General features: G+C 42.5%; 4 protein-coding genes across 4 annotated transcripts; all 4 read right to left on the reverse strand.

Moving 5' to 3' along the window:
• Positions 1 to 1,550: 1,550 nt before the first annotated feature.
• LOC117779119 (E3 ubiquitin-protein ligase TRIM39-like) lies at positions 1,551 to 3,769 on the reverse strand. The gene is made up of 10 exons (XM_034615009.1): positions 3,583 to 3,769; positions 3,389 to 3,476; positions 3,152 to 3,318; positions 3,001 to 3,081; positions 2,710 to 2,805; positions 2,536 to 2,639; positions 2,344 to 2,452; positions 2,123 to 2,255; positions 2,015 to 2,041; positions 1,551 to 1,640 (listed from the first exon to the last, which is right to left on the reverse strand). The coding sequence occupies exons 1-10, from the start codon at positions 3,763 to 3,765 to the stop codon at positions 1,570 to 1,572; spliced, it is 1,059 nt and encodes a 352-aa protein (XP_034470900.1). The 5' UTR covers positions 3,766 to 3,769; the 3' UTR covers positions 1,551 to 1,569.
• A 7,259-nt stretch (positions 3,770 to 11,028) lies between these two features.
• LOC117779130 lies at positions 11,029 to 13,190 on the reverse strand. Its single transcript, XM_034615043.1, has 8 exons — positions 13,154 to 13,190; positions 12,301 to 12,467; positions 12,150 to 12,230; positions 11,859 to 11,954; positions 11,685 to 11,788; positions 11,493 to 11,601; positions 11,272 to 11,404; positions 11,029 to 11,190 (listed from the first exon to the last, which is right to left on the reverse strand). Exons 1-8 carry the CDS (start codon positions 13,173 to 13,175, stop codon positions 11,105 to 11,107), a joined length of 798 nt encoding a protein of 265 aa, XP_034470934.1. The 5' UTR covers positions 13,176 to 13,190; the 3' UTR covers positions 11,029 to 11,104.
• A 2,488-nt stretch (positions 13,191 to 15,678) lies between these two features.
• Positions 15,679 to 18,733, reverse strand: LOC117779107 (E3 ubiquitin-protein ligase TRIM39-like). The gene is made up of 7 exons (XM_034614984.1): positions 18,674 to 18,733; positions 17,391 to 18,028; positions 17,211 to 17,306; positions 16,727 to 16,960; positions 16,480 to 16,627; positions 16,377 to 16,403; positions 15,679 to 16,278 (listed from the first exon to the last, which is right to left on the reverse strand). The coding sequence occupies exons 2-7, from the start codon at positions 17,970 to 17,972 to the stop codon at positions 15,713 to 15,715; spliced, it is 1,653 nt and encodes a 550-aa protein (XP_034470875.1). The 5' UTR covers positions 17,973 to 18,028; positions 18,674 to 18,733; the 3' UTR covers positions 15,679 to 15,712.
• A 577-nt stretch (positions 18,734 to 19,310) lies between these two features.
• Positions 19,311 to 20,401, reverse strand: LOC117752187 (E3 ubiquitin-protein ligase TRIM47-like). Its single transcript, XM_034569382.1, has 2 exons — positions 19,844 to 20,401; positions 19,311 to 19,556 (listed from the first exon to the last, which is right to left on the reverse strand). Exons 1-2 carry the CDS (start codon positions 20,399 to 20,401, stop codon positions 19,311 to 19,313), a joined length of 804 nt encoding a protein of 267 aa, XP_034425273.1.
• Positions 20,402 to 21,950: the final 1,549 nt, after the last annotated feature.

Consider the following 21,950-nt stretch of genomic DNA (forward strand, 5'->3'; position numbering starts at 1 on the left):
AATATCACAACCCCACAAATCAAACTTATAAACATCACACAGAATCGAATAAACAGTCTTTGCTTAGCCTAGTATAATTATTAAGCCCAGTTGTGTTACCCGTCCGTGGAAAGGGGAAAAAGAAGTTGCTGTGCAGTTCGCAGTTCTGTGAAATCGTCTTGCTGGTTGTGTGGCTCCTGCCTTCGTGGTTCTGTTGAGCTGTGCAGCTCAGTTGCTGGTTGAAGTTCTCCTGCAGGACATCGCGTCGCTGCTAGGAGGTTGGTAGAGCTTGGATTGCGAGGAGGTTTCCTTGGTGAGATGAGCTGGAAGCTGCACCTTTGAGCTCCTCTCGAAGAGTTGGACGGAAAGAGAAGATGTGAGCTGGAGAAGCCAGGCTTCTCCCCTCGGTGATGCAGGAAAAGAGGCTGGACAGCCTTCTGCCCTCGGAGGGTTTGTAGAAAGAGAGGTAGAAGAAAGGGGGAACAGGCCTTATATTGGCCCGATGACCGCACAGGTCATGGGGCCCAGAGTGACCAATAGGAGTTGAAACTTGTGTACCTGGGGGGTTTTCACACCTCTGTGTGACGTTCTGGAGGGGCTGGTTTTCTCCAGACAAAGGGACATGCGGCTTCGGGCTTTTGACTGCACATGGAGGCCGAACTTTGGTTTCACAAAAACCCTGTCCCAACACTGATATAAACTGAAGCTAATTATCATGATGAGGTCATAAATGTGACATATTGCTCAAACTATTCACAGGAATATGAATATGATCCGGTTTCTCTTTTTGGAATTATGTATTTTTATTTGGTCCCTTCACCCAAACACGTTTTGGTGAAATGACAAATTAGAAAACCACACTTTACTGAGCAACATCAAGTTTCACATATGTAAAAAAAAAAGTCTTCTCAGCCTCAAATTTGTGACAAATGCATTTAATGATCATAAAACATATAAAACTAAACAGATGTGTACCCATCACACAGCCAACATTTTCAAAACGACATCTTCGGAATATATATTTATTTATTTATGGAAGAAATAGAATTCAGCCCTTGAACACCTGCGTACCCACATGCACCTACATACTTATAGGTGGATCACATGTCAGCTCACCTAAGGCTATATCATCTGGAGCGCCCCCAAGTGGCTGGCTGCGTATAGGGCATAGCTCCATGTTAATGGATGGGACATGGACCAACCCAAAAAGTCAAAGTACCTGTTAAATAAAACGACTCTGGCTCCAAATGCTGTCAAAAGCGCAAGATAAGAAAAAGCTAATAAAATAAGATCCATTATTATCCCTACAACGAGGACATTTTAATGGCAACACCCGTATCCAGCATATTTTGGCTTCATATTTGTAACAGGAGGAAGTGGAGACGCGTCGTCCATCTTTATCTGCGTCTCTGATAATGTCATAATATAATATATTGTAATTTTCAGCTACTGTAACGGACACACGCTTTATTTACTGCCTTTCAACAGAAGAGATGATCAGAGGAGCTGCGTTTTGACCATTTTGCTCGAGATGCGGACTGAAATACGGGAAGATCTCTCCGCCGATCTCTCCTGGTTCCTTCCTCCATCCTACACCTTCTTCCCATCGTCAGAGAGAGTGAGGAAGGGATGGGCTGTAGCTGGGTCCAGCTCCACATCCACTGCAGAAGAATACAACAGAATAATGGACATAGAATCGTGATGCATTTCATATGGACAACTTCAGAAAATATAAACATTCAAAGAATCAAGTTTTAGAGATGTAGTGAAATACGGAAAATTTGCTGATGATCCGGTGCATAAATGGAATCGTCTCCTTTTTTCATACCACGATAAAAACTCTCTCAGTTTCCTATCTAACATTTTCAAAAATTGGAAATTGGAAAAAAACGGCTGCGAAATCTTAATTTGATGTTGTTCTGACAAACGTATAACTCAAAAGGAGAAAATGTGAGTTTTTTATACAGACAAGTGAACTAATAAGCGTAACTCGAATCACATGTAACCATATATTTTAAAAAGCTGAGACACGCACCTGCAAATGTGGGAATTCTCTTGAGTTCTGTGAAAACATAGATGAAGTTAAAGTCACACAGATCTTCATCAGATGAAACACAAACCTGGATAAACACAAAGGACTCACCAACAGAGGAGAGCTCTTCTATTTGCAGCTGAATTTGTTCCATCATGGCAGACGTTGTAGTTCTCAAGGAACCGAAGGAGAACGAAGTATCGACACTTGTATTGTTCCAATCCGTGAGTTCATCCTGAGAGATCTGCGTGAGGGGAAATCTCACAACGTCAGTTTAAAATCAACCTAATGGAGACGGGACGATGTCTTTGCACGTCAGATCCTCGACTCACCTGAAGGTCTGGGTTTCCGTCCAACTCAGCGATGGTCCTCTGGAGTTCGTCAGTTTCTCTTTCCAGTCCCTGAAGCAGATCTTTTGCTTCTCTCTTTACGCTTTGTCTCCTTTAAGGTCAAACACAGGACGTTACGCTGATGGATCAATAATATGTCTGACCACACTTCACTGTGAGCCACGTAGAACCAACCTCTCCTCCAGAGGCTGCAGAGCTGTTTGCCGAGCGTCCTCCACGACTTTCATCACCTTGGAGAAGACGTTGTTGATCTCCAGCCACTCGGTGTCCAAGCTAACCTGATGATGGACAGTGGACATGTCAAGAGAAACATGGACAGAAACCATATTGTAAAACGTGAATTCTTACCTTCAAGCCTTTCACAGATAATTTCACTTCTGCCATCTTGAGTTCCCTAATTTGAATTCTCTGCTGTAGCTCCGCCCTCGTATTGTCTTGCTTTGCCTTAAAGGACGAAAAAGGAAAAATAGATAAGGTGTAATAGAACCGTAGACGAGAAAGATGGACGACGTGTCTCCACTTTCCCTATTTCTCACACAGGATTCATCCTCTGGGGACCATGTGGTGTCTGTGCCAAATTTCAGATTTGATGACCCAATAAACAGTTTTATTCAGTGTTATCAGAAGTGTAATAATAACCTTCATCCGCAGTTTTTCCACCTCCCTCTGCTTCTCCTCTTCGTCCTCTCTTGGGCTGACTGTGGTTGTTGGAGGCGTCGTCTAAAAGGAGAAAAACATTCGGTAATATAATGATGAAGAATCCGTTTCTTCGGCATCTGTTTGTTCTTACGATCTGATTAGCGGGATGAAACTGCATTTGCTCCCAAGCGTGAACTTCTAACAGGTCAAACATCTGTGCCTGCACCTGCTCCGCGCCGGTGGAGAAATCAAGCGCTCGACGAGCTTTGTCCGTGTTGGTGGCGGTTTGATGATGAGGGCGCTCAGGAGTCTGGAAAACTGTGGAAACAAAGCTGTCAATCAAAGCTGCTTTATTGTGTGTTTATTCGTATAATGTTAAAACTCGTACATGGTTCGCTTGTCTCGTCCGCGGTGACGTCGGCAGCTGCCCGATGAATGTGGCCGGTGAGCGTCTGCGGCGAATGCTTGATGGGAGGCTAAGAAAAAAGTGCAAGATTCAATCATTTTCAGTCTGAAGGACTTTACAAACTTCTTATACTCAATAATCCTAATGATTGAAAAAAAATGGCAAATGAAGTTTACGAGAATAAAGTTCTCAGGCTCGTTCAGCTGGGTTGGACGTCCCGTGGAGGGAATGAGAGGAGGGTAACTCCTCTCTGGGATCCTCACTCCCTTCGGTGTGCATCCCATCTTCCCCTGGTGGATCCTCAGGCCCTGATTGGTCGTCACTTTGGACCAACCACACTCACAAACCTGGAGCATCATGTCTGAGTCGGCTGTTTGAGACATTATGGAAGAATTCAATCAAAATTTGGTCTTTATTTCCTTTTCAAATACGCATTCAGAACCAGAAAATACAACTATTATATATTCGATATTTTGGTAAAGTACTTGATTCGGTTTCAACTTTGTTTTCTGTATCGTAACTTTAATTAAGCACATTTCACCTTTTTTGCAGCATATAAATATTGATATAGTTCGAACACTTATTAAAAACCACTCACCAGACCGGGGGAAGAAGTCCATCTCAGGCTGGTTCAGCTGGGTTGGACGTCCCGTGGAGGAAGGTTCAGGAGAGTAACTCCTCTCGGGGATCCTCTCTCCCTTCGGTGTGCATCCCATCTTCCCCTGGTGGATCCTCAGGCCCTGATTGGTCGTCACTTTGGACCAACCACACTCACAAACCTGGAGCATCATGTCTGAGTCGGCTGTTTGAGACATTATGGAGAATTTATTCAGATGTTGAGAAAGATATAAGATGGGTTATTCCTTAAATTAAAAAGGGTATTTTTGTTCCTTTTCAAATACGTATTTTGAAGCTGAAATTGTTATATATTCAATATTTGGTATTGATTATGTTTCCACGCCGATTTTTGCTAGCGTCAGTCCTTTAATTTCACACATTTTACCTTTTTAGCAGCAAGTAACGTGGAGACAACAGTGATATAGTTCGAACACTTATTAAAAACCACTCACCAGACCAGGGGAAGAAGTCCATCTCAGGCTGGTTCAGCTGGGTTGGACGTCCCGTGGAGGAAGGTTCAGGAGAGTAACTCCTCTCTGGGATCCTCTCTCCCTTCGGTGTGCATCCCATCTTCCCCTGGTGGATCTTCAGGCCCCGATAGGTCGTCACTTTGGACCAACCACACTCACAAACCTGGAGCATCATGTCTGAGTCGGCTGTTTGAGACATTATGGAAGAATTCAATCAAAATTTGGTCTTTATTTCCTTTTCAAATACGCATTCAGAACCAGAAAATACAACTATTATATATATGCGATATTTTGGTAAAGTACTTGATTCGGTTTCAACTTTGTTTTCTGTATCGTAACTTTAATTAAGCACATTTCACCTTTTTTGCAGCATATAAATATTGATATAGTTCGAACACTTATTAAAAACCACTCACCAGACCGGGGGAAGAAGTCCATCTCAGGCTGGTTCAGCTGGGTTGGACGTCCCGTGAAGGGAATGAGAGGAGGGTAACTCCTCTCTGGGATCCTCTCTCCCTTCGGTGTGCATCCCATCTTCCCCTGGTGGATCCTCAGGCCCCGATTGGTCGTCACTTTGGACCAACCACACTCACAAACCTGGAGCATCATGTCTGAGTCGGCTGTTTGAGACATTATGGAAGAATTTATTCAGATGTTGAGAAAGATATAAGATGGGTTATTCCTTAAATTAAAAAGGGTATTTTTGTTCCTTTTCAAATACGTATTTTGAAGCTGAAATTGTTATATATTCAATATTTGGTATTGATTATGTTTCCACGCCGATTTTTGCTAGCGTCAGTCCTTTAATTTCACACATTTTACCTTTTTAGCAGCAAGTAACGTGGAGACAACAGTGATATAGTTCGAACACTTATTAAAAACCACTCACCAGACCAGGGGAAGAAGTCCATCTCAGGCTGGTTCAGCTGGGTTGGACGTCCCGTGGAGGAAGGTTCAGGAGAGTAACTCCTCTCTGGGATCCTCTCTCCCTTCGGTGTGCATCCCATCTTCCCCTGGTGGATCCTCAGGCCCCGATAGGTCGTCACTTTGGACCAACCACACTCACAAACCTGGAGCATCATGTCTGAGTCGGCTGTTTGAGACATTATGGAAGAATTCAATCAAAATTTGGTCTTTATTTCCTTTTCAAATACGCATTCAGAACCAGAAAATACAACTATTATATATTCGATATTTTGGTAAAGTACTTGATTCGGTTTCCACTTTGTTTTCTGTATCGTAACTTTAATTAAGCACATTTCACCTTTTTTGCAGCATATAAATATTGATATAGTTCGAACACTTATTAAAAACCACTCACCAGACCGGGGGAAGAAGTCCATCTCAGGCTGGTTCAGCTGGGTTGGACGTCCCGTGGAGGAAGGTTCAGGAGAGTAACTCCTCTCTGGGATCCTCTCTCCCTTCGGTGTGCATCCCATCTTCCCCTGGTGGATCCTCAGGCCCTGATAGGTCGTCACTTTGGACCAACCACAGCTGCAAACCTGGAGGTTCATGTCGAACGTGTTCTGTATCTGTTGAAAAACATGTTTTTACATTTGTATGCATGAAATTTGTGATTTATTCTGGAGCAGAACTGAATCCAACATGGACAGTTTCACACTTTGCTCAGTTTTCTACTAAATGTAGTGAAGTTTAATCTTTTGGAATGAAAACTTTATCATTCTCACATTGACTATCAACGTGATTTTGTTTGTTTAAAAAATTGTACAATACAGAATTGTGGCAAATGAAAATAAAAAAACATTTTGTCCATAACTTTTAATACTCACAAGTCCAACATAACTTTTTACTGCCAGTTCTGTATTTGCTGCTTTTTCACTTTTACTTTCATTTCATTGATTTGTCTTATCTGTGTTGACTCAGGTGAGATGGTGTTTGGTCGCCCTCTAGTGGCACTGACTGTACACTGTCAACTCACTGCTGCTGGTGACTGTCACAAACAAAGTTGTGTGCGTGTGTGTGTGTGTGCGTGTGTGCGTGTGCGTGTGTGTGTGTGAAGAAGCTCAGTATGACAGGAGCCAATCCTTCAATGAATAAACTGTAACTGTGGAGTGAGTGGAATCAATAATATCTAACTTTATTTATAAAACACAAGGTGCTTATTAACAAGTTCAAACTAAAGTGTTTAAACCAGTAAAAGCAGCAGAATCAAAGTGAGCTGATCTCTGGAGGGACATGTTGTATTATAGTGGCAACAAGAAGGTAAAATATAGATTTAATAGAACCAAATCAAATCTGAATCAAACTTTTAACTAACCAGGAAAAAAGCAGAACAAATATTCTTCTGTGCTGACATCGTGTTCTGTGAGAGGATCTTGGACATGAACAATTTAACATGAACTGTTTTTTTACTTTTACAACAGGAAACGTGATGTTTTTCCTCCTGACAGCAGCATTTTGAAGTATTATATTTATTAACACATCCTACTGTGTGTTTTCTACCTGCACCAACACAGTCAAACAATAGATTTTGCTCTGGGTCAGTAATTTGTAATATTGTAATATCAAACATCCCTGAACAAGAACAAGTTTCATAATTCATCCTTTAACTTTCACAGTTACTAAATGTCACAAAGTTCTTTATAAAGTTGATAAAGTCTCACCCTGCTCTGCAGCTTCGATGCTCCTCAGTTGAGTGATGATCTCTCTGTCATTTCCCGACTCTCCTCCTCGGTGTTATCTCTCTCTTCAGGACATTCACTTTCGTTTCATGCGAAAACAAACAGGGTCTACTCGCTCTCAGGAGATTTACCAACTGCATTTACAAACTACAGCAACGGCAGCCACAGTTAGACCCTAATTTTACAAGAATAGCGATGTAACCTAAAGAGAATTGAGTCAAAACTTGTAATTTTACACGAACAAAGACGGAGTTTTACAAGAATTGTCATATTTTTACAAGAATAAAGTCAAAAGTCATAACTTTATAAGGATAAAGTCGTAATATTACAGACGTTAAGTCAAAGGAGGTCATTTTACAATTAAATCATCATTTTATGAGAATACAGTAATAAAATGTAAGTAAAGTAAAAAGAATAAAGTTCTAATTTGGTGAAGAAACTAATGTTGTGCAATAATGCATTAAACGTGATACCATAAAATGGTGTGCCTTTCGGCATTCAATAAATTAGGTTATCAAAATAAAATATTAAATATTAATATTTAAAGGGGACATATCATGCAAATTCCACTTTGTTAGTGCTTCTACAGGTTAATGTGGGTATCTGGCTCATGTCTACCAACCCAAACACTCTGGGGAAAAACACTCGCGCGTTTTGTTATAGTTCCTCTAAGTCAGAAACGTCATGCTTGAGCGACTCGATTGAGCTTCCTGTGTATTGTGTGGTAACAAGGAACTGGAAGTCTCCCTACATGGTCTTGGCCCACCCCCCACCTCATCCCCCCCCCCCACTCGTTACGCCGGGTTAACACCGGACGCAGAAGCGCCGCTGCGAGGCGCAGCGCCGTTCTCCAGCGCGCAGCCGCCTGGCTGTTCACACGGGACGAGCATTTCTCCGCTGGTCAGCCCCATAGACTGTATATATAAGGTCAGCCTGCGATTCTGCTTTCTCCGCTTGTTGTTGTACCCGTTGAATGTCGGGGTTCGGGGGTAAATGATGGTCTTCATAGCCCCCCCCCCCCCCCCCCCCCCCCTCTTTCTCTCTCTGTCTGTCTGCTTGTGTGCTTGTAGTGGGGGGGCAGAGGGGGACATTTAATAATGTGATTGGCAAAATTAAAACTCCAGGACAACAGAAGGGGAATACAAAGTGTGGGATTCATATTTGATCATTTATATCATATAAAATATGTAATTTATATCGTTTAAAATCATGGGGGGAGAGGGGGGAGGGGGGAGCTGGCTCATTAGCATTTAAAGGAACAGGCACTCAAAACAGGTCACTCTGTGGAGGGCTGTTTTATACAGGGTAAAAAGAGCTGTTTTATATGATCCTTGTGGTATTTTGACCAAAGTATGTTACAGACATTTCATTAAGACCCCAAGGAACCATATCAACTTGTGGTATAATGGGCATGCTATGTCCCCTTTAAAATATTAAATTATAACTTTAATTGATTAAAGTTACCTCGGGGCACCACCCTTCAAAGGAAGGGAAAAGATAGCCAATTTATTGATTAAGTCTCATAAAAGTACTAACTACAAATTTGGAACTCTGATTAACAATTAAATTAATAACTATAACCAAAATTACCATATAGATAGTTAGCTAAGTTGAAGGATATGGAGTTCTTGACAGTGTAGAGGTTGGCAAAATTCACTTATGCAACATTAATGAAAAAAACATTTGTGAAAGAAAAACCTTTATTATGAATATAATAAAGTATAAAAAAAACACAAATTACTAACGGTGTAGTTACTAAACAAAGATAGGTATGTGTGTGTGTCTGTGTGAGTCAGCGTGCTTCCAAAATGGCGGCTGGCCAAAGAGATAACACCCTTCCCCCCCTATTGGAATGTTTATGACCTGTAGCGGGGGTCAGCGCTAATTAGGTGAAGAGATATGCGTGTGTCTGTGTGTGTTGGTGCCAAGTTAGAGAAAGAGTGTAGAGTGGATGCAACGAAAGACTGTGAAGAGCATAACAAACTAACATTACTTTCCAATAACTTATAACCAAAATATCACAACCCCACAAATCAAACTTATAAACATCACACAGAATCGAATAAACAGTCTTTGCTTAGCCTAGTATAATTATTAAGCCCAGTTGTGTTACCCGTCCGTGGAAAGGGGAAAAAGAAGTTGCTGTGCAGTTCGCAGTTCTGTGAAATCGTCTTGCTGGTTGTGTGGCTCCTGCCTTCGTGGTTCTGTTGAGCTGTGCAGCTCAGTTGCTGGTTGAAGTTCTCCTGCAGGACATCGCGTCGCTGCTAGGAGGTTGGTAGAGCTTGGATTGCGAGGAGGTTTCCTTGGTGAGATGAGCTGGAAGCTGCACCTTTGAGCTCCTCTCGAAGAGTTGGACGGAAAGAGAAGATGTGAGCTGGAGAAGCCAGGCTTCTCCCCTCGGTGATGCAGGAAAAGAGGCTGGACAGCCTTCTGCCCTCGGAGGGTTTGTAGAAAGAGAGGTAGAAGAAAGGGGGAACAGGCCTTATATTGGCCCGATGACCGCACAGGTCATGGGGCCCAGAGTGACCAATAGGAGTTGAAACTTGTGTACCTGGGGGGTTTTCACACCTCTGTGTGACGTTCTGGAGGGGCTGGTTTTCTCCAGACAAAGGGACATGCGGCTTCGGGCTTTTGACTGCACATGGAGGCCGAACTTTGGTTTCACAAAAACCCTGTCCCAACACTGATATAAACTGAAGCTAATTATCATGATGAGGTCATAAATGTGACATATTGCTCAAACTATTCACAGGAATATGAATATGATCCGGTTTCTCTTTTTGGAATTATGTATTTTTATTTGGTCCCTTCACCCAAACACGTTTTGGTGAAATGACAAATTAGAAAACCACACTTTACTGAGCAACATCAAGTTTCACATATGTAAAAAAAAAAGTCTTCTCAGCCTCAAATTTGTGACAAATGCATTTAATGATCATAAAACATATAAAACTAAACAGATGTGTACCCATCACACAGCCAACATTTTCAAAACGACATCTTCGGAATATATATTTATTTATTTATGGAAGAAATAGAATTCAGCCCTTGAACACCTGCGTACCCACATGCACCTACATACTTATAGGTGGATCACATGTCAGCTCACCTAAGGCTATATCATCTGGAGCGCCCCCAAGTGGCTGGCTGCGTATAGGGCATAGCTCCATGTTAATGGATGGGACATGGACCAACCCAAAAAGTCAAAGTACCTGTTAAATAAAACGACTCTGGCTCCAAATGCTGTCAAAAGCGCAAGATAAGAAAAAGCTAATAAAATAAGATCCATTATTATCCCTACAACGAGGACATTTTAATGGCAACACCCGTATCCAGCATATTTTGGCTTCATATTTGTAACAGGAGGAAGTGGAGACGCGTCGTCCATCTTTATCTGCGTCTCTGATAATGTCATAATATAATATATTGTAATTTTCAGCTACTGTAACGGACACACGCTTTATTTACTGCCTTTCAACAGAAGAGATGATCAGAGGAGCTGCGTTTTGACCATTTTGCTCGAGATGCGGACTGAAATACGGGAAGATCTCTCCGCCGATCTCTCCTGGTTCCTTCCTCCATCCTACACCTTCTTCCCATCGTTAGAGAGAGTGAGGAAGGGATGGGCTGTAGCTGGGTCCAGCTCCACATCCACTGCAGAAGAATACAACAGAATAATGGACATAGAATCGTGATGCATTTCATATGGACAACTTCAGAAAATATAAGCATTCAAAGAATCAAGTTTTAGAGATGTAGTGAAATACGGAAAATTTGCTGATGATCCGGTGCATAAATGGAATCGTCTCCTTTTTTCATACCACGATAAAAACTCTCTCAGTTTCCTATCTAACATTTTCAAAAATTGGAAATTGGAAAAAACGGCTGCGAAATCTTAATTTGATGTTGTTCTGACAAACGTATAACTCAAAAGGAGAAAATGTGAGTTTTTTATACAGACAAGTGAACTAATAAGCGTAACTCGAATCACATGTAACCATATATTTTAAAAAGCTGAGACACGCACCTGCAAATGTGGGAATTCTCTTGAGTTCTGTGAAAACATAGATGAAGTTAAAGTCACACAGATCTTCATCAGATGAAACACAAACCTGGATAAACACAAAGGACTCACCAACAGAGGAGAGCTCTTCTATTTGCAGCTGAATTTGTTCCATCATGGCAGACGTTGTAGTTCTCAAGGAACCGAAGGAGAACGAAGTATCGACACTTGTATTGTCCCAATCCGTGAGTTCATCCTGAGAGATCTGCGTGAGGGGAAATCTCACAACGTCAGTTTAAAATCAACCTAATGGAGACGGGACGATGTCTTTGCACGTCAGATCCTCGACTCACCTGAAGGTCTGGGTTTCCGTCCAACTCAGCGATGGTCCTCTGGAGTTCGTCAGTTTCTCTTTCCAGCCCCTGAAGCAGATCTTTTGCTTCTCTCTTTACGCTTTGTCTCCTTTAAGGTCAAACACAGGACGTTACGCTGATGGATCAATAATATGTCTGACCACACTTCACTGTGAGCCACGTAGAACCAACCTCTCCTCCAGAGGCTGCAGAGCTTTTTGCCGAGCGTCCTCCACGACTTTCATCACCTTGGAGAAGACGTTGTTGATCTCCAGCCACTCGGTGTCCAAGCTAACCTGATGATGGACAGTGGACATGTCAAGAGAAACATGGACAGAAACCATATTGTAAAACGTGAATTCTTACCTTCAAGCCTTTCACAGATAATTTCACTTCTGCCATCTTGAGTTCCCTAATTTGAATTCTCTGCTGTAGCTCCGCCCTCGTATTGTCTTGCTTTGCCTTAAAGGACGAAAAAGGAAAAATAGATAAGGTGTAATAGAACCGTAGACGAGAAAGATGGACGACGTGTCTCCACTTTCCCTATTTCTCACACAGGATTCATCCTCTGGGGACCATGTGGTGTCTGTGCCAAATTTCAGATTTGATGACCCAATAAACAGTTTTATTCAGTGTTATCAGAAGTGTAATAATAACCTTCATCCGCAGTTTTTCCACCTCCCTCTGCTTCTCCTCTTCGTCCTCTCTTGGGCTGACTGTGGTTGTTGGAGGCGTCGTCTAAAAGGAGAAAAACATTCGGTAATATAATGATGAAGAATCCGTTTCTTCGGCATCTGTTTGTTCTTACGATCTGATTAGCGGGATGAAACTGCATTTGCTCCCAAGCGTGAACTTCTAACAGGTCAAACATCTGTGCCTGCACCTGCTCCGCGCCGGTGGAGAAATCAAGCGCTCGACGAGCTTTGTCCGTGTTGGTGGCGGTTTGATGATGAGGGCGCTCAGGAGTCTGGAAAACTGTGGAAAGAAAGCTGTCAATCAAAGCTGCTTTATTGTGTGTTTATTCGTATAATGTTAAAACTCGTACATGGTTCGCTTGTCTCGTCCGCGGTGACGTCGGCAGCTGCCCGATGAATGTGGCCGGTGAGCGTCTGCGGCGAATGCTTGATGGGAGGCTAAGAAAAAAGTGCAAGATTCAATCATTTTCAGTCTGAAGGACTTTACAAACTTCTTATACTCAATAATCCTAATGATTGAAAAAAAATGGCAAATGAAGTTTACGAGAATAAAGTTCTCAGGCTCGTTCAGCTGGGTTGGACGTCCCGTGAAGGGAATGAGAGGAGGGTAACTCCTCTCTGGGATCCCCTCTCCCTTCGGTGTGCATCCCATCATCCCCTGGTGGATCCTCAGGCCCTGATAGGTCGTCACTTTGGACCAACCACACTCACAAACCTGGAGCATCATGTCTGAGTCGGCTGTTTGAGACATTATGGAAGAATTCAATCAAAATTTGGTCTTTATTTCCTTTTCAAATACGCATTCAGAACCAGAAAATACAACTATTATATATTCGATATTTTGGTAAAGTACTTGATTCGGTTTCCACTTTGTTTTCTGTATCGTAACTTTAATTAAGCACATTTCACCTTTTTTGCAGCATATAAATATTGATATAGTTCGAACACTTATTAAAAACCACTCACCAGACTGGGTGAAGAAGTCCATCTCAGGCTGGTTCAGCTGGGTTGGACGTCCCGTGGAGGAAGGTTCAGGAGAGTAACTCCTCTCTGGGATCCTCTCTCCCTTCGGTGTGCATCCCATCTTCCCCTGGTGGATCTTCAGGCCCCGATAGGTCGTCACTTTGGACCAACCACAGCTGCAAACCTGGAGGCTCATGTCGAACGTGTTCTGTATCTGTTGAAAAACATGTTTTTACATTTTTATGCATGAAATTTGTGATTTATTCTGGAGCAGAACTGAATCCAACATGGACAGTTTCACACTTTGCTCAGTTTTGTGGCAAATGAAAATAAATAAGAGTTTTGTCCTAAACTTTTATGTGTCAGATAGAAAAGTTTTAACACTTTGAGTTACTGAAATGTTTTTCTCTGGATCTTTGTCAAAGTGCAAGTCCCTGTGAAGAAACGTTTAATACTCACAAGTCCAACATAACTTTTTACTGCCAGTTCTGTATTTGCTGCTTTTTCACTTTTACTTTCATTTGATTGATTTGTCTTATCTGTGTTGACTCAGGCACTGACTGTACACTATCAGCTCACTGCTGCTGGTGACTGTCACAAACAAAGTTGTGTGTGTGTGTGTGTGTGTGTGTGTGTGCGTGCGTGTGTGTGTGTGTGTGTGTGTGTGCGTGTGTGCGTGTGCGTGTGTGTGTGTGAAGAAGCTCAGTATGACAGGAGCCAATCCTTCAATGAATAAACTGTAACTGTGGAGTGAGTGGAATCAATAATATCTAACTTTATTTATAAAACACAAGGTGCTTATTAACAAGTTCAAACTAAAGTGTTTAAACCAGTAAAAGCAGCAGAATCAAAGTGAGCTGATCTCTGGAGGGACATGTTGTATTATAGTGGCAACAAAGAGGTAAAATATAGATTTAATAGAACCAAATCAAATCTGAATCAAACTTTTAACTAACCAGGAAAAAAGCAGAACAAATATTCTTCTGTGCTGACATCGTGTTCTGTGAGAGGATCTTGGACATGAACAATTTAACATGAACTGTTTTTTTACTTTTACAACAGGAAACGTGATGTTTTTCCTCCTGACAGCAGCATTTTGAAGTATTATATTTATTAACACATCCTACTGTGTGTTTTCTACCTGCACCAACACAGTCAAACAATAGATTTTGCTCTGTGGTAGTAAATGTGTGTATTTATACAACAGGAGCTGCAGGGTCAGTAATTTGTAATATTAGTTCATTCTGCAGCTGGACACAGCCTGAAGAGTTTTATCAAACATCCCTGAACAAGAACAAGTTTCATAATTCATCCTTTAACTTTCACAGTTACTAAATGTCACAAAGTTCTTTATAAAGTTGATAAAGTCTCACCCTGCTCTGCAGCTTCGATGCTCCTCAGTTGAGTGATGATCTCTCTGTCATTTCCCGACTCTCCTCCTCGGTGTTATCTCTCTCTTCAGGACATTCACTTTCGTTTCATGCGAAACAAACAGGGTCTACTCGCTCTCAGGAGATTTACCAACTGCATTTACAAACTACAGCAACGGCAGCCACAGTTAGACCCTAATTTTACAAGAATAGTGATGTAACCTAAAGAGAATTGAGTCAAAACCTGTAATTTTACACGAACAAAGACGGAGTTTTACAAGAATTGTCATATTTTTACGAGAATAAAGTCTAAAGTAATATTACAGAAGTTAAGTCAAAGGAGGTCATTTTACAATTAAATCATCATTTTACGAGAATACAGTAATAAAATGTAAGTAAAGTAAAAATAATAAAGTTGTAATTTGGTGAAGAAACTGATATAAACTGAAGCTAATTATCATGATGAGGTCATAAATGTGACATATTGCTCAAACATTTCACTTGAATATGAATATGATCCGGTTTCTCTTTTTGGAATTATGTATTTTTATTTGGTCCCTTCACCCAAACACGTTTTGGTGAAATGAGAAATTAGAAAACTACACTTTACTGAGCAACATCAAGTTTCACATATGTACAAAAAAATGTCTTCTCAGCCTCAAAGTTGTGACAAATGCATTTAATGATCATAAAACATATAAAACTAAATATTGAAATCTGTAACATCTGTCTCCATAGCGCCTCTAGTGGTCAGACAGGACACAGGTACAAGTTCATTGGTTGGTAAATAATCACATGACAGACTTTGGTTTCTACTCTTAAAAAATCGTGTGTAAAAATGGAGGACATGACAGCTCCCAAAAGTAAAGACAGAAAATATGATCGCCCCCCGGTGGCTGGCTGTAGAATAGGTCATAAACCCCACCTCCTCCATGTTAGTGAATGGGGCATGGACCAGTCAATTAATCATGGACCACGATTTTAAATAAAATTACTTCACCAGCTGAAGATGGCGACGCCTGTATCAGGGATATTTTGGCTTCATATTTGTGCAGCGTGAGGAAGTGGAGACGCGTCGGCCATCTTTATTTACAGTCTGCTGAAAACAGTAACTATGGTAACCCAAAGTTGGGAATGTGTTTAATTCCCCCTCCACCTCTACCAAAACAAATCAAACACACACATCTACTCTTCATGACTCATCCATGATTTGTTCACATTGTTTCACGGATGAGATAATCAGCGGATCACCGCTTTCATCGTCTTGCTTTCGGTGTGGACTGAAATACGGGAAAAGTTCACCGCCGAACGAACACCCAGTGAAAGAGTAAACGTGAGACTGAGCCGTCACGTTGTAGAAAGACACAAGATCTTCCTCGTAGTCCACGAACACCCCCACCTTCTCCGGTTTGAGCAGCAGCGAGAGAAGCAGCGGCGTTGCTGTCAGAGCCGCGTACTTGTCGTTGTCGTAGTGCACAGTCGCCCAGTAGCCGTTGCCTGGGTTCAGCGAGAGCTTCCCCTTGCGGTTTGCGTCCCCTCTGGCCACGCCCAGGTCCCACCCGGTCTTGTTGCCGACCTCCACCTCCCAGTATGACTTCCCAGAGGTGAAGCCGTTGAGCCCCAGGACGCTGCCGAACATGTCAAACCTCTCCGGTGCATCGTCGACTTCCGGATCCTCCTCTCCGTCTTTCACTTCCTTTCCGTCATCAGAAAGAACAAGGCGTTGGTGCGCGGTGGCTGGATCCAGCTTCACGTCCACTGTTGAGTACGAGATGAAAGTTACGATGTCATCGGAACAAAACATGTCTACTTCTTCAAAGATATTGTTGTGAGAAGAAACTGAACATATCACACACCTGTGAACTTTGGAATTCTCCCGAGTTCTGTGAAGCGGATAAATAGTTTTAGATCAATCAAGTCAAGATTTGAGCTTTTATCATTTAATAATTTGACTGTTACCGATGGACGTCAGCTTCTCCAGCTCCTGTTGGACTTTTTCTTTCATAATAGCTGTGGTTTTTCTCATCGTCCCAAAAGACAGTGACGTGTCCAACTGAACATCGACCCAGTCCTTGATGTCGTCCAGCTCCTGAAGAGATGGGTAGTTCTGAGAGAGAGAGAGAGAGAGAGAGAGAGAGAGATGAAAAGACAGACAAGCTGACAGCAATCTAACTAAAGTCCTAAAACACGTAATACCCCCTCTCACCTGCAGGAATTGGATGTGATCCTCAAGTGTACTAATGTCATCCAGCTCAGAGATGGTCGTCTGGAAGCGGCTGATCTCCGCTTCCAGATCCTGTTTGAGGTTCTCTGCCTCCTTCTCCACGACCTGCCTCCTGTCCTTCAGCGGCTGAAGAGCTCTCGCCCGGGCCTCCTCCACGATGGCGAGCACGGCGGCGAACACGGCCTCAATGTCCCAACACTCATTCTCCAGCAGGTCCTGAAGATGGAAGGAAATTGAGCCTCATTTCAACACAGCTCTGTGTCCGTATGTGAGTCAACAGGAAGTGTTTTCAGACGGCCACACAAAGAGACTGGAACCTCAGTTATACTCAAACCCTAAGAAGTCGCATCAATTGTGACACTATAACAATTTTTTAATGAGGTCCTTTAACTTTAACTTGTGTTTGAAAAGACTAAACTTTTAAATCCAGGTGAGTCCAGGATCAGTCATGTTTGTTTTTCCTCACCTTGCAGCTCTTCAGAGATTTATCGAGCTCGTCCAGTTGTGTTTCTCTCTTCTGAATCTTTGCCTCTAGTTCTGTTTTGGCGTTTTCAAGTTCAACCTGTAACGGACAATAAGAAAACAAGTCATTATCCCAACTTCAAACATCAACATCCTGCCATATGATGAAAAACTGATAATTCACCTTCTTCTTCTCCCACTCGTCCTCGTTGGAGACAACCTCCTCTGGACCTTCCTCCAGACAGCGGACGCAGATGCATCTCTGCTGCTTCTTGCTGTACAGCTCCAGGGGGCGCCCATGCTTCAGACAGGCCCTGTCGTCCAAGTTCTTCACTGGTGCCACTAACTTGTGACCCTTCAGCCTTTCGGTTGAAGCATGATTCTGCAGGTGGGTGGAACAGTACGAGGCAAGACACACCAGGCAGGACTTCTCGGCCTGGAGCTTTTGCTCTGTGCACATGTCACAGGCCACTTCGCCGTCCTTCCCAGTGAAGATACTTTTGTTTTTCTTCTCAGACTTTTCCAATTTACGCTGCCGGATGATGTCTCTGAGGACGATGTTCACAGCTGCCGTGTTGCTCAGAAGACTCCTGCACAGGGGGCACTCGCTGTATCGGTACTGACAGTTGATGTCCAGGCACCTCTTACAGAAGGTGTGGCCACAAGCTGTAGTGACGGGATCCTGAAACACGTCCATGCAGATGGAGCATGTTAACTGCTTCTCCAGCAAACAGGTCCCTTTGGGTGATGCAGCAGCAGAGGCCATAACGAGAACCACGAGGTCACTGGATGAGAAAGGTCTGAGGGGCGGTTTAAATAAACCTGCATAAAGGAGACATATGTTACTCGTATCCAGTTTGATTATTTTAATTTGTGTTATTACTTTAAAATGTTTTCATGCTCCAAAGTTCAGAAAACATCTCTTTCCTCAGACTGTCCATCGCTGCAGCTCCTCTATTCAGCCTCTGTCTCAAACACTTGGTTTTAGCTCCTGATTCTTTATTTAAAATTTGTGTTTACAGAGAATTTATTTAACACAGTTTCAAAAAGTCACGATGACAAAACACATTTTCAACACTGTGATCCTAGCTCTGAGTTATGTTTGCGGTGACACACCTGCAAGACAATCCAGCCTTGGGTGTGTGTGTGTGTGTGTGTGTGTGTGTGTGTGTGTGTGTGTGTGTGTGTGTGTGTGTGTGTGTGTGTGTGTGTGTGTGTGTGTGTGTGTGTGTGTGTGTGTGTTCAATCACAATAGCAGAAACTGTAATTATAAAAGTGTGGAGGATCACGTAACAAACCATGTGTACAGATGATCCCACAGTGTGTTACAACATTAAATACCTTATAGTGTAAAGTAATAGAGCAACAATCAACTACAGTAAAAGTATTAACCAGTCGTTGTCTTTCATAGAAGTATATAACTATATAACTAATACAATTCAATATGATAAAACAATACTTTATTACCTTTCAGCTGTTTAGATGCAGTTAGTCCTTCAGGCTAAGATCTCCTTCTCTCTACTGCCACATAGGGTGTGTGTGTGTGTGTGTGTGTGCATGCGTGTGTGTGTGTGTGTGTGTGTGTGTGTATGTGTGCGTGTGCGTGTGTGTGCGTGTGCGTGTGTGTGCGTGTGCGTGTGTGTGTGTGTGCCTGCCTTCAGTTAAGTTTCATTTCTGACAAAGTTCCCACCCTGCAGTTACTTCCTTTATCCAAAGAGACACGTCAGCATGATAAGTAAATATATGAGAGTTTTGCATGGGTGTGTTGCTCAGTTTTATTGTGATTATTATTACAGCAGCGACTGGTCAAACCTGTTTCATTGTCTGAGACAGAAACACAACTCGGACATAGCAAAGGAAAAAAGCGACTAGATTTGTGATCCGCGCTGTTCGCTCCTTCTGTCGTGTTGTGAAATGTTTATTGAATAGATTGTGTAAATCCCGGCTTCCTGGTGTGTGCTGGACTCGTTCATTTGATATCTTCACATCAGAATATCAGAGCAAACTTTGTTCCAGGGGTCTGTACGGAGAATGGTCCACATCATGTTCCCTCAGGTCGTTAGGATGTGTGGAGAAATCTCTGTAGAGAAGAGAAACGTCTCCGTCAGAGGATACAAGTGCTGAGTGTGACTTCTGACCTTGAGACTCTGACCTGCAGGAAGTGGAGGTCGTCCTCAGTCTGTGAAAGCTGCTCCAGCTCAGTGTGTTTCCTCTGCAGCTCACAGATTTCTCCCTCCAGCTGTTTGATGAGCTCTTTGCTTTGTGTCCGTGTCTCCTTCAGATCCTCAACCTGACTCAGTCTCTCCTGAATCACCTGCTGCAGTTTCATCCTCATCCGCTTTAATTGAATCTGTGGAAAATACAAACGTTGTTATGAACAGAAGCTTGTGATACAGAGTCAGTGTAGTTCATATAAAACCAAACCAGTGTTGCCTCGTTCTCTCAGAGGAATTTATTGTTTTCTTCCTCTTGAGATAAGTTGTGTGTTTGTTTTGTACGACAGGATGTCAGGGACACTTAAAGAACAGATACAGGATTTTTATATTAACACAGGACATATTTCATTTTGGTTAAGGACTTTTTTCATGTCGAATAAATCATTAGATTCGTTTTTTGTTGTATATTTCTATGTGTAGGATTGTTGGGCCTTGGCGGAGACACGTACATTCTCCAGTGAGACTTTACCTTCTTCTTGGCAGCCTCTTTGTGCACAGGGATGATGTGATGGCCCCGGTGTTCTGTCTGGGAACACATGGCACAGACGCATGTCCGGTCGCTCCTGCAGAACCTGTCTAACGGCTTCCCGTGCACTCTGCACACAGGGTCCTCCAGGTTCTTCGCCACACCGATCAAAAGATGGCGCCCAAGGTCCTCGCTCTGGTAGTGCAGCTCCAGGTGAGCGTCGCAGTAGGAGGCCAGACACACCAGGCAGGACTTGACTGCTCGACGCCTCCCTGGGCAGAGGTCACAGGGAACCTCGCCGGCTTTTAGAGGTGCGGCCCCGACCTGGCTCTGTGTGGTGGGGTGTGTCTGGAGCTGGGGTCTGGTGGGGAAGAAGGCCTTGCAGAGGGGGCACTGACAGGAACCACTGATCCTCCAGTATTCTCCTATACAGGCCAGACAGAAGCAGTGTCCACAGGGGAGGGACGCCGGGCGGGTGAACTCATCCAGACAGATGCAGCACAGCTCTGACATCAGTGTCTCTCCTCACATGTGAACACGTGCATGCAGATAAACTGTAAACAGATAATCGTCTCTTCTGTAGAGAAAACAGTTGCATTAGCACAGATTTGCATTAGCAGTTTGGTAATGTTCACATTTTTGTCACGTTTGACACAATTAAAACATCAACAATTATATTTTAACCTATTGATTATAACTATAACTATAACGTCTATATTATTATATAACTATAAATAATGTATTCATCATAATAAAGTGTTAAGGCGCTGAAATTGTTCTATTAAAGATCATTTTTTGCCCCAATTCTGTGAACTGTGAAGTCCTAAGTGAGTGAGTCTGTGTCTGGAGGGAATTGGATGATTCAGTGGGAAACTTCACAGTCAACACATCTTCTTCATGAAGGAGGATGAGTGCACATGGTTCACTGGTGAATTGTGTTTGAATGTGTAGACGTACGAGTGTTGTTGTTAAAGACACGGCCATCGAAAAAGATTCAAACTATAGCTTCTGTTCAATTTGAGCTTCTATGCAAATCTCCAGAAACGCTTCAAAGATTGAAATAAAGGTCGGTACAGCTGTTTGGCCCTTGACCCTCTCAACATTTTCAAGGAGGTTTATATCGGCTGGAGAGGAAATATGCTTATGCAATACAATATACTGTATATCCTCCAGCCAATCAGGATTGAGTATTTTCTGTAATCGTGGTGAAGGGTTAATTCAAGATGGCCTGTGGATTGCGTCGTAGGTTACATGCAGTAAAAGTATATACGATAAAATCATATTTCTGGTTGTGGAGTCGTATTGATGTTCCAGCTAAAACATCCTGAAGAGTGTTAATTCTTTTCTGCTTATTCAATTCATGTGAACTATAAAGAATGTCCACTACACCGCCTGGTGTTTACATTTTACTACACATAGTACATGATAACACAACAGTACTGCAGTAATTTAAATGAATAAATAACATAAATAAAACACCATGAAGATAAAAATACACAAGTCTCGTACCGTATGTGTCCCGAGGCTGTAGCAGTGTTGAGTTCCAGTCGTGTCCCCTGGTTCCTCTCCAGAAAGGAGAAGACACACCTCTGCTGGACTCTGTCACTTCCTGGACGCTCGTAGGACTCACCTGATAAAGCAGCTGGTGTCCTCGCAGCGTCTCAGCTCAATCTCCACACAAAGCTCGGTGCAGTAATAATGCAAACACACACACACACTTGGTCTTTCAACTTTTATTTTAGTTTGAAGTTAAGTGTCCATTGAAACATTAAAAACAAAGATTTGTCACATTTTGACGGCACTGAAGAATGTTTGAGGGCTGATATAGGCTATATTTAGACTTTAGTATAATAATGATTAATAAAAAGAAAACACAAACACAACCAAACCTATTGACCTTTAATTAAGAAAAACTAAATCTACGAACACACCTTTCTGCTTTGTTTATTCACTACAAAAAGTTAAACTGAATCGGTGAGACCGGTTCAACCAGCCCAGGAAGCTACCATTAGCTTAATTAGCTATTTATCAACAGTTGATGAAGTCTGTTATAGAAAGTTAG

Source organism: Hippoglossus hippoglossus, chromosome 18 (genome assembly GCF_009819705.1).
Source record: "Hippoglossus hippoglossus isolate fHipHip1 chromosome 18, fHipHip1.pri, whole genome shotgun sequence".
NCBI lineage: Eukaryota > Metazoa > Chordata > Actinopteri > Pleuronectiformes > Pleuronectidae > Hippoglossus > Hippoglossus hippoglossus.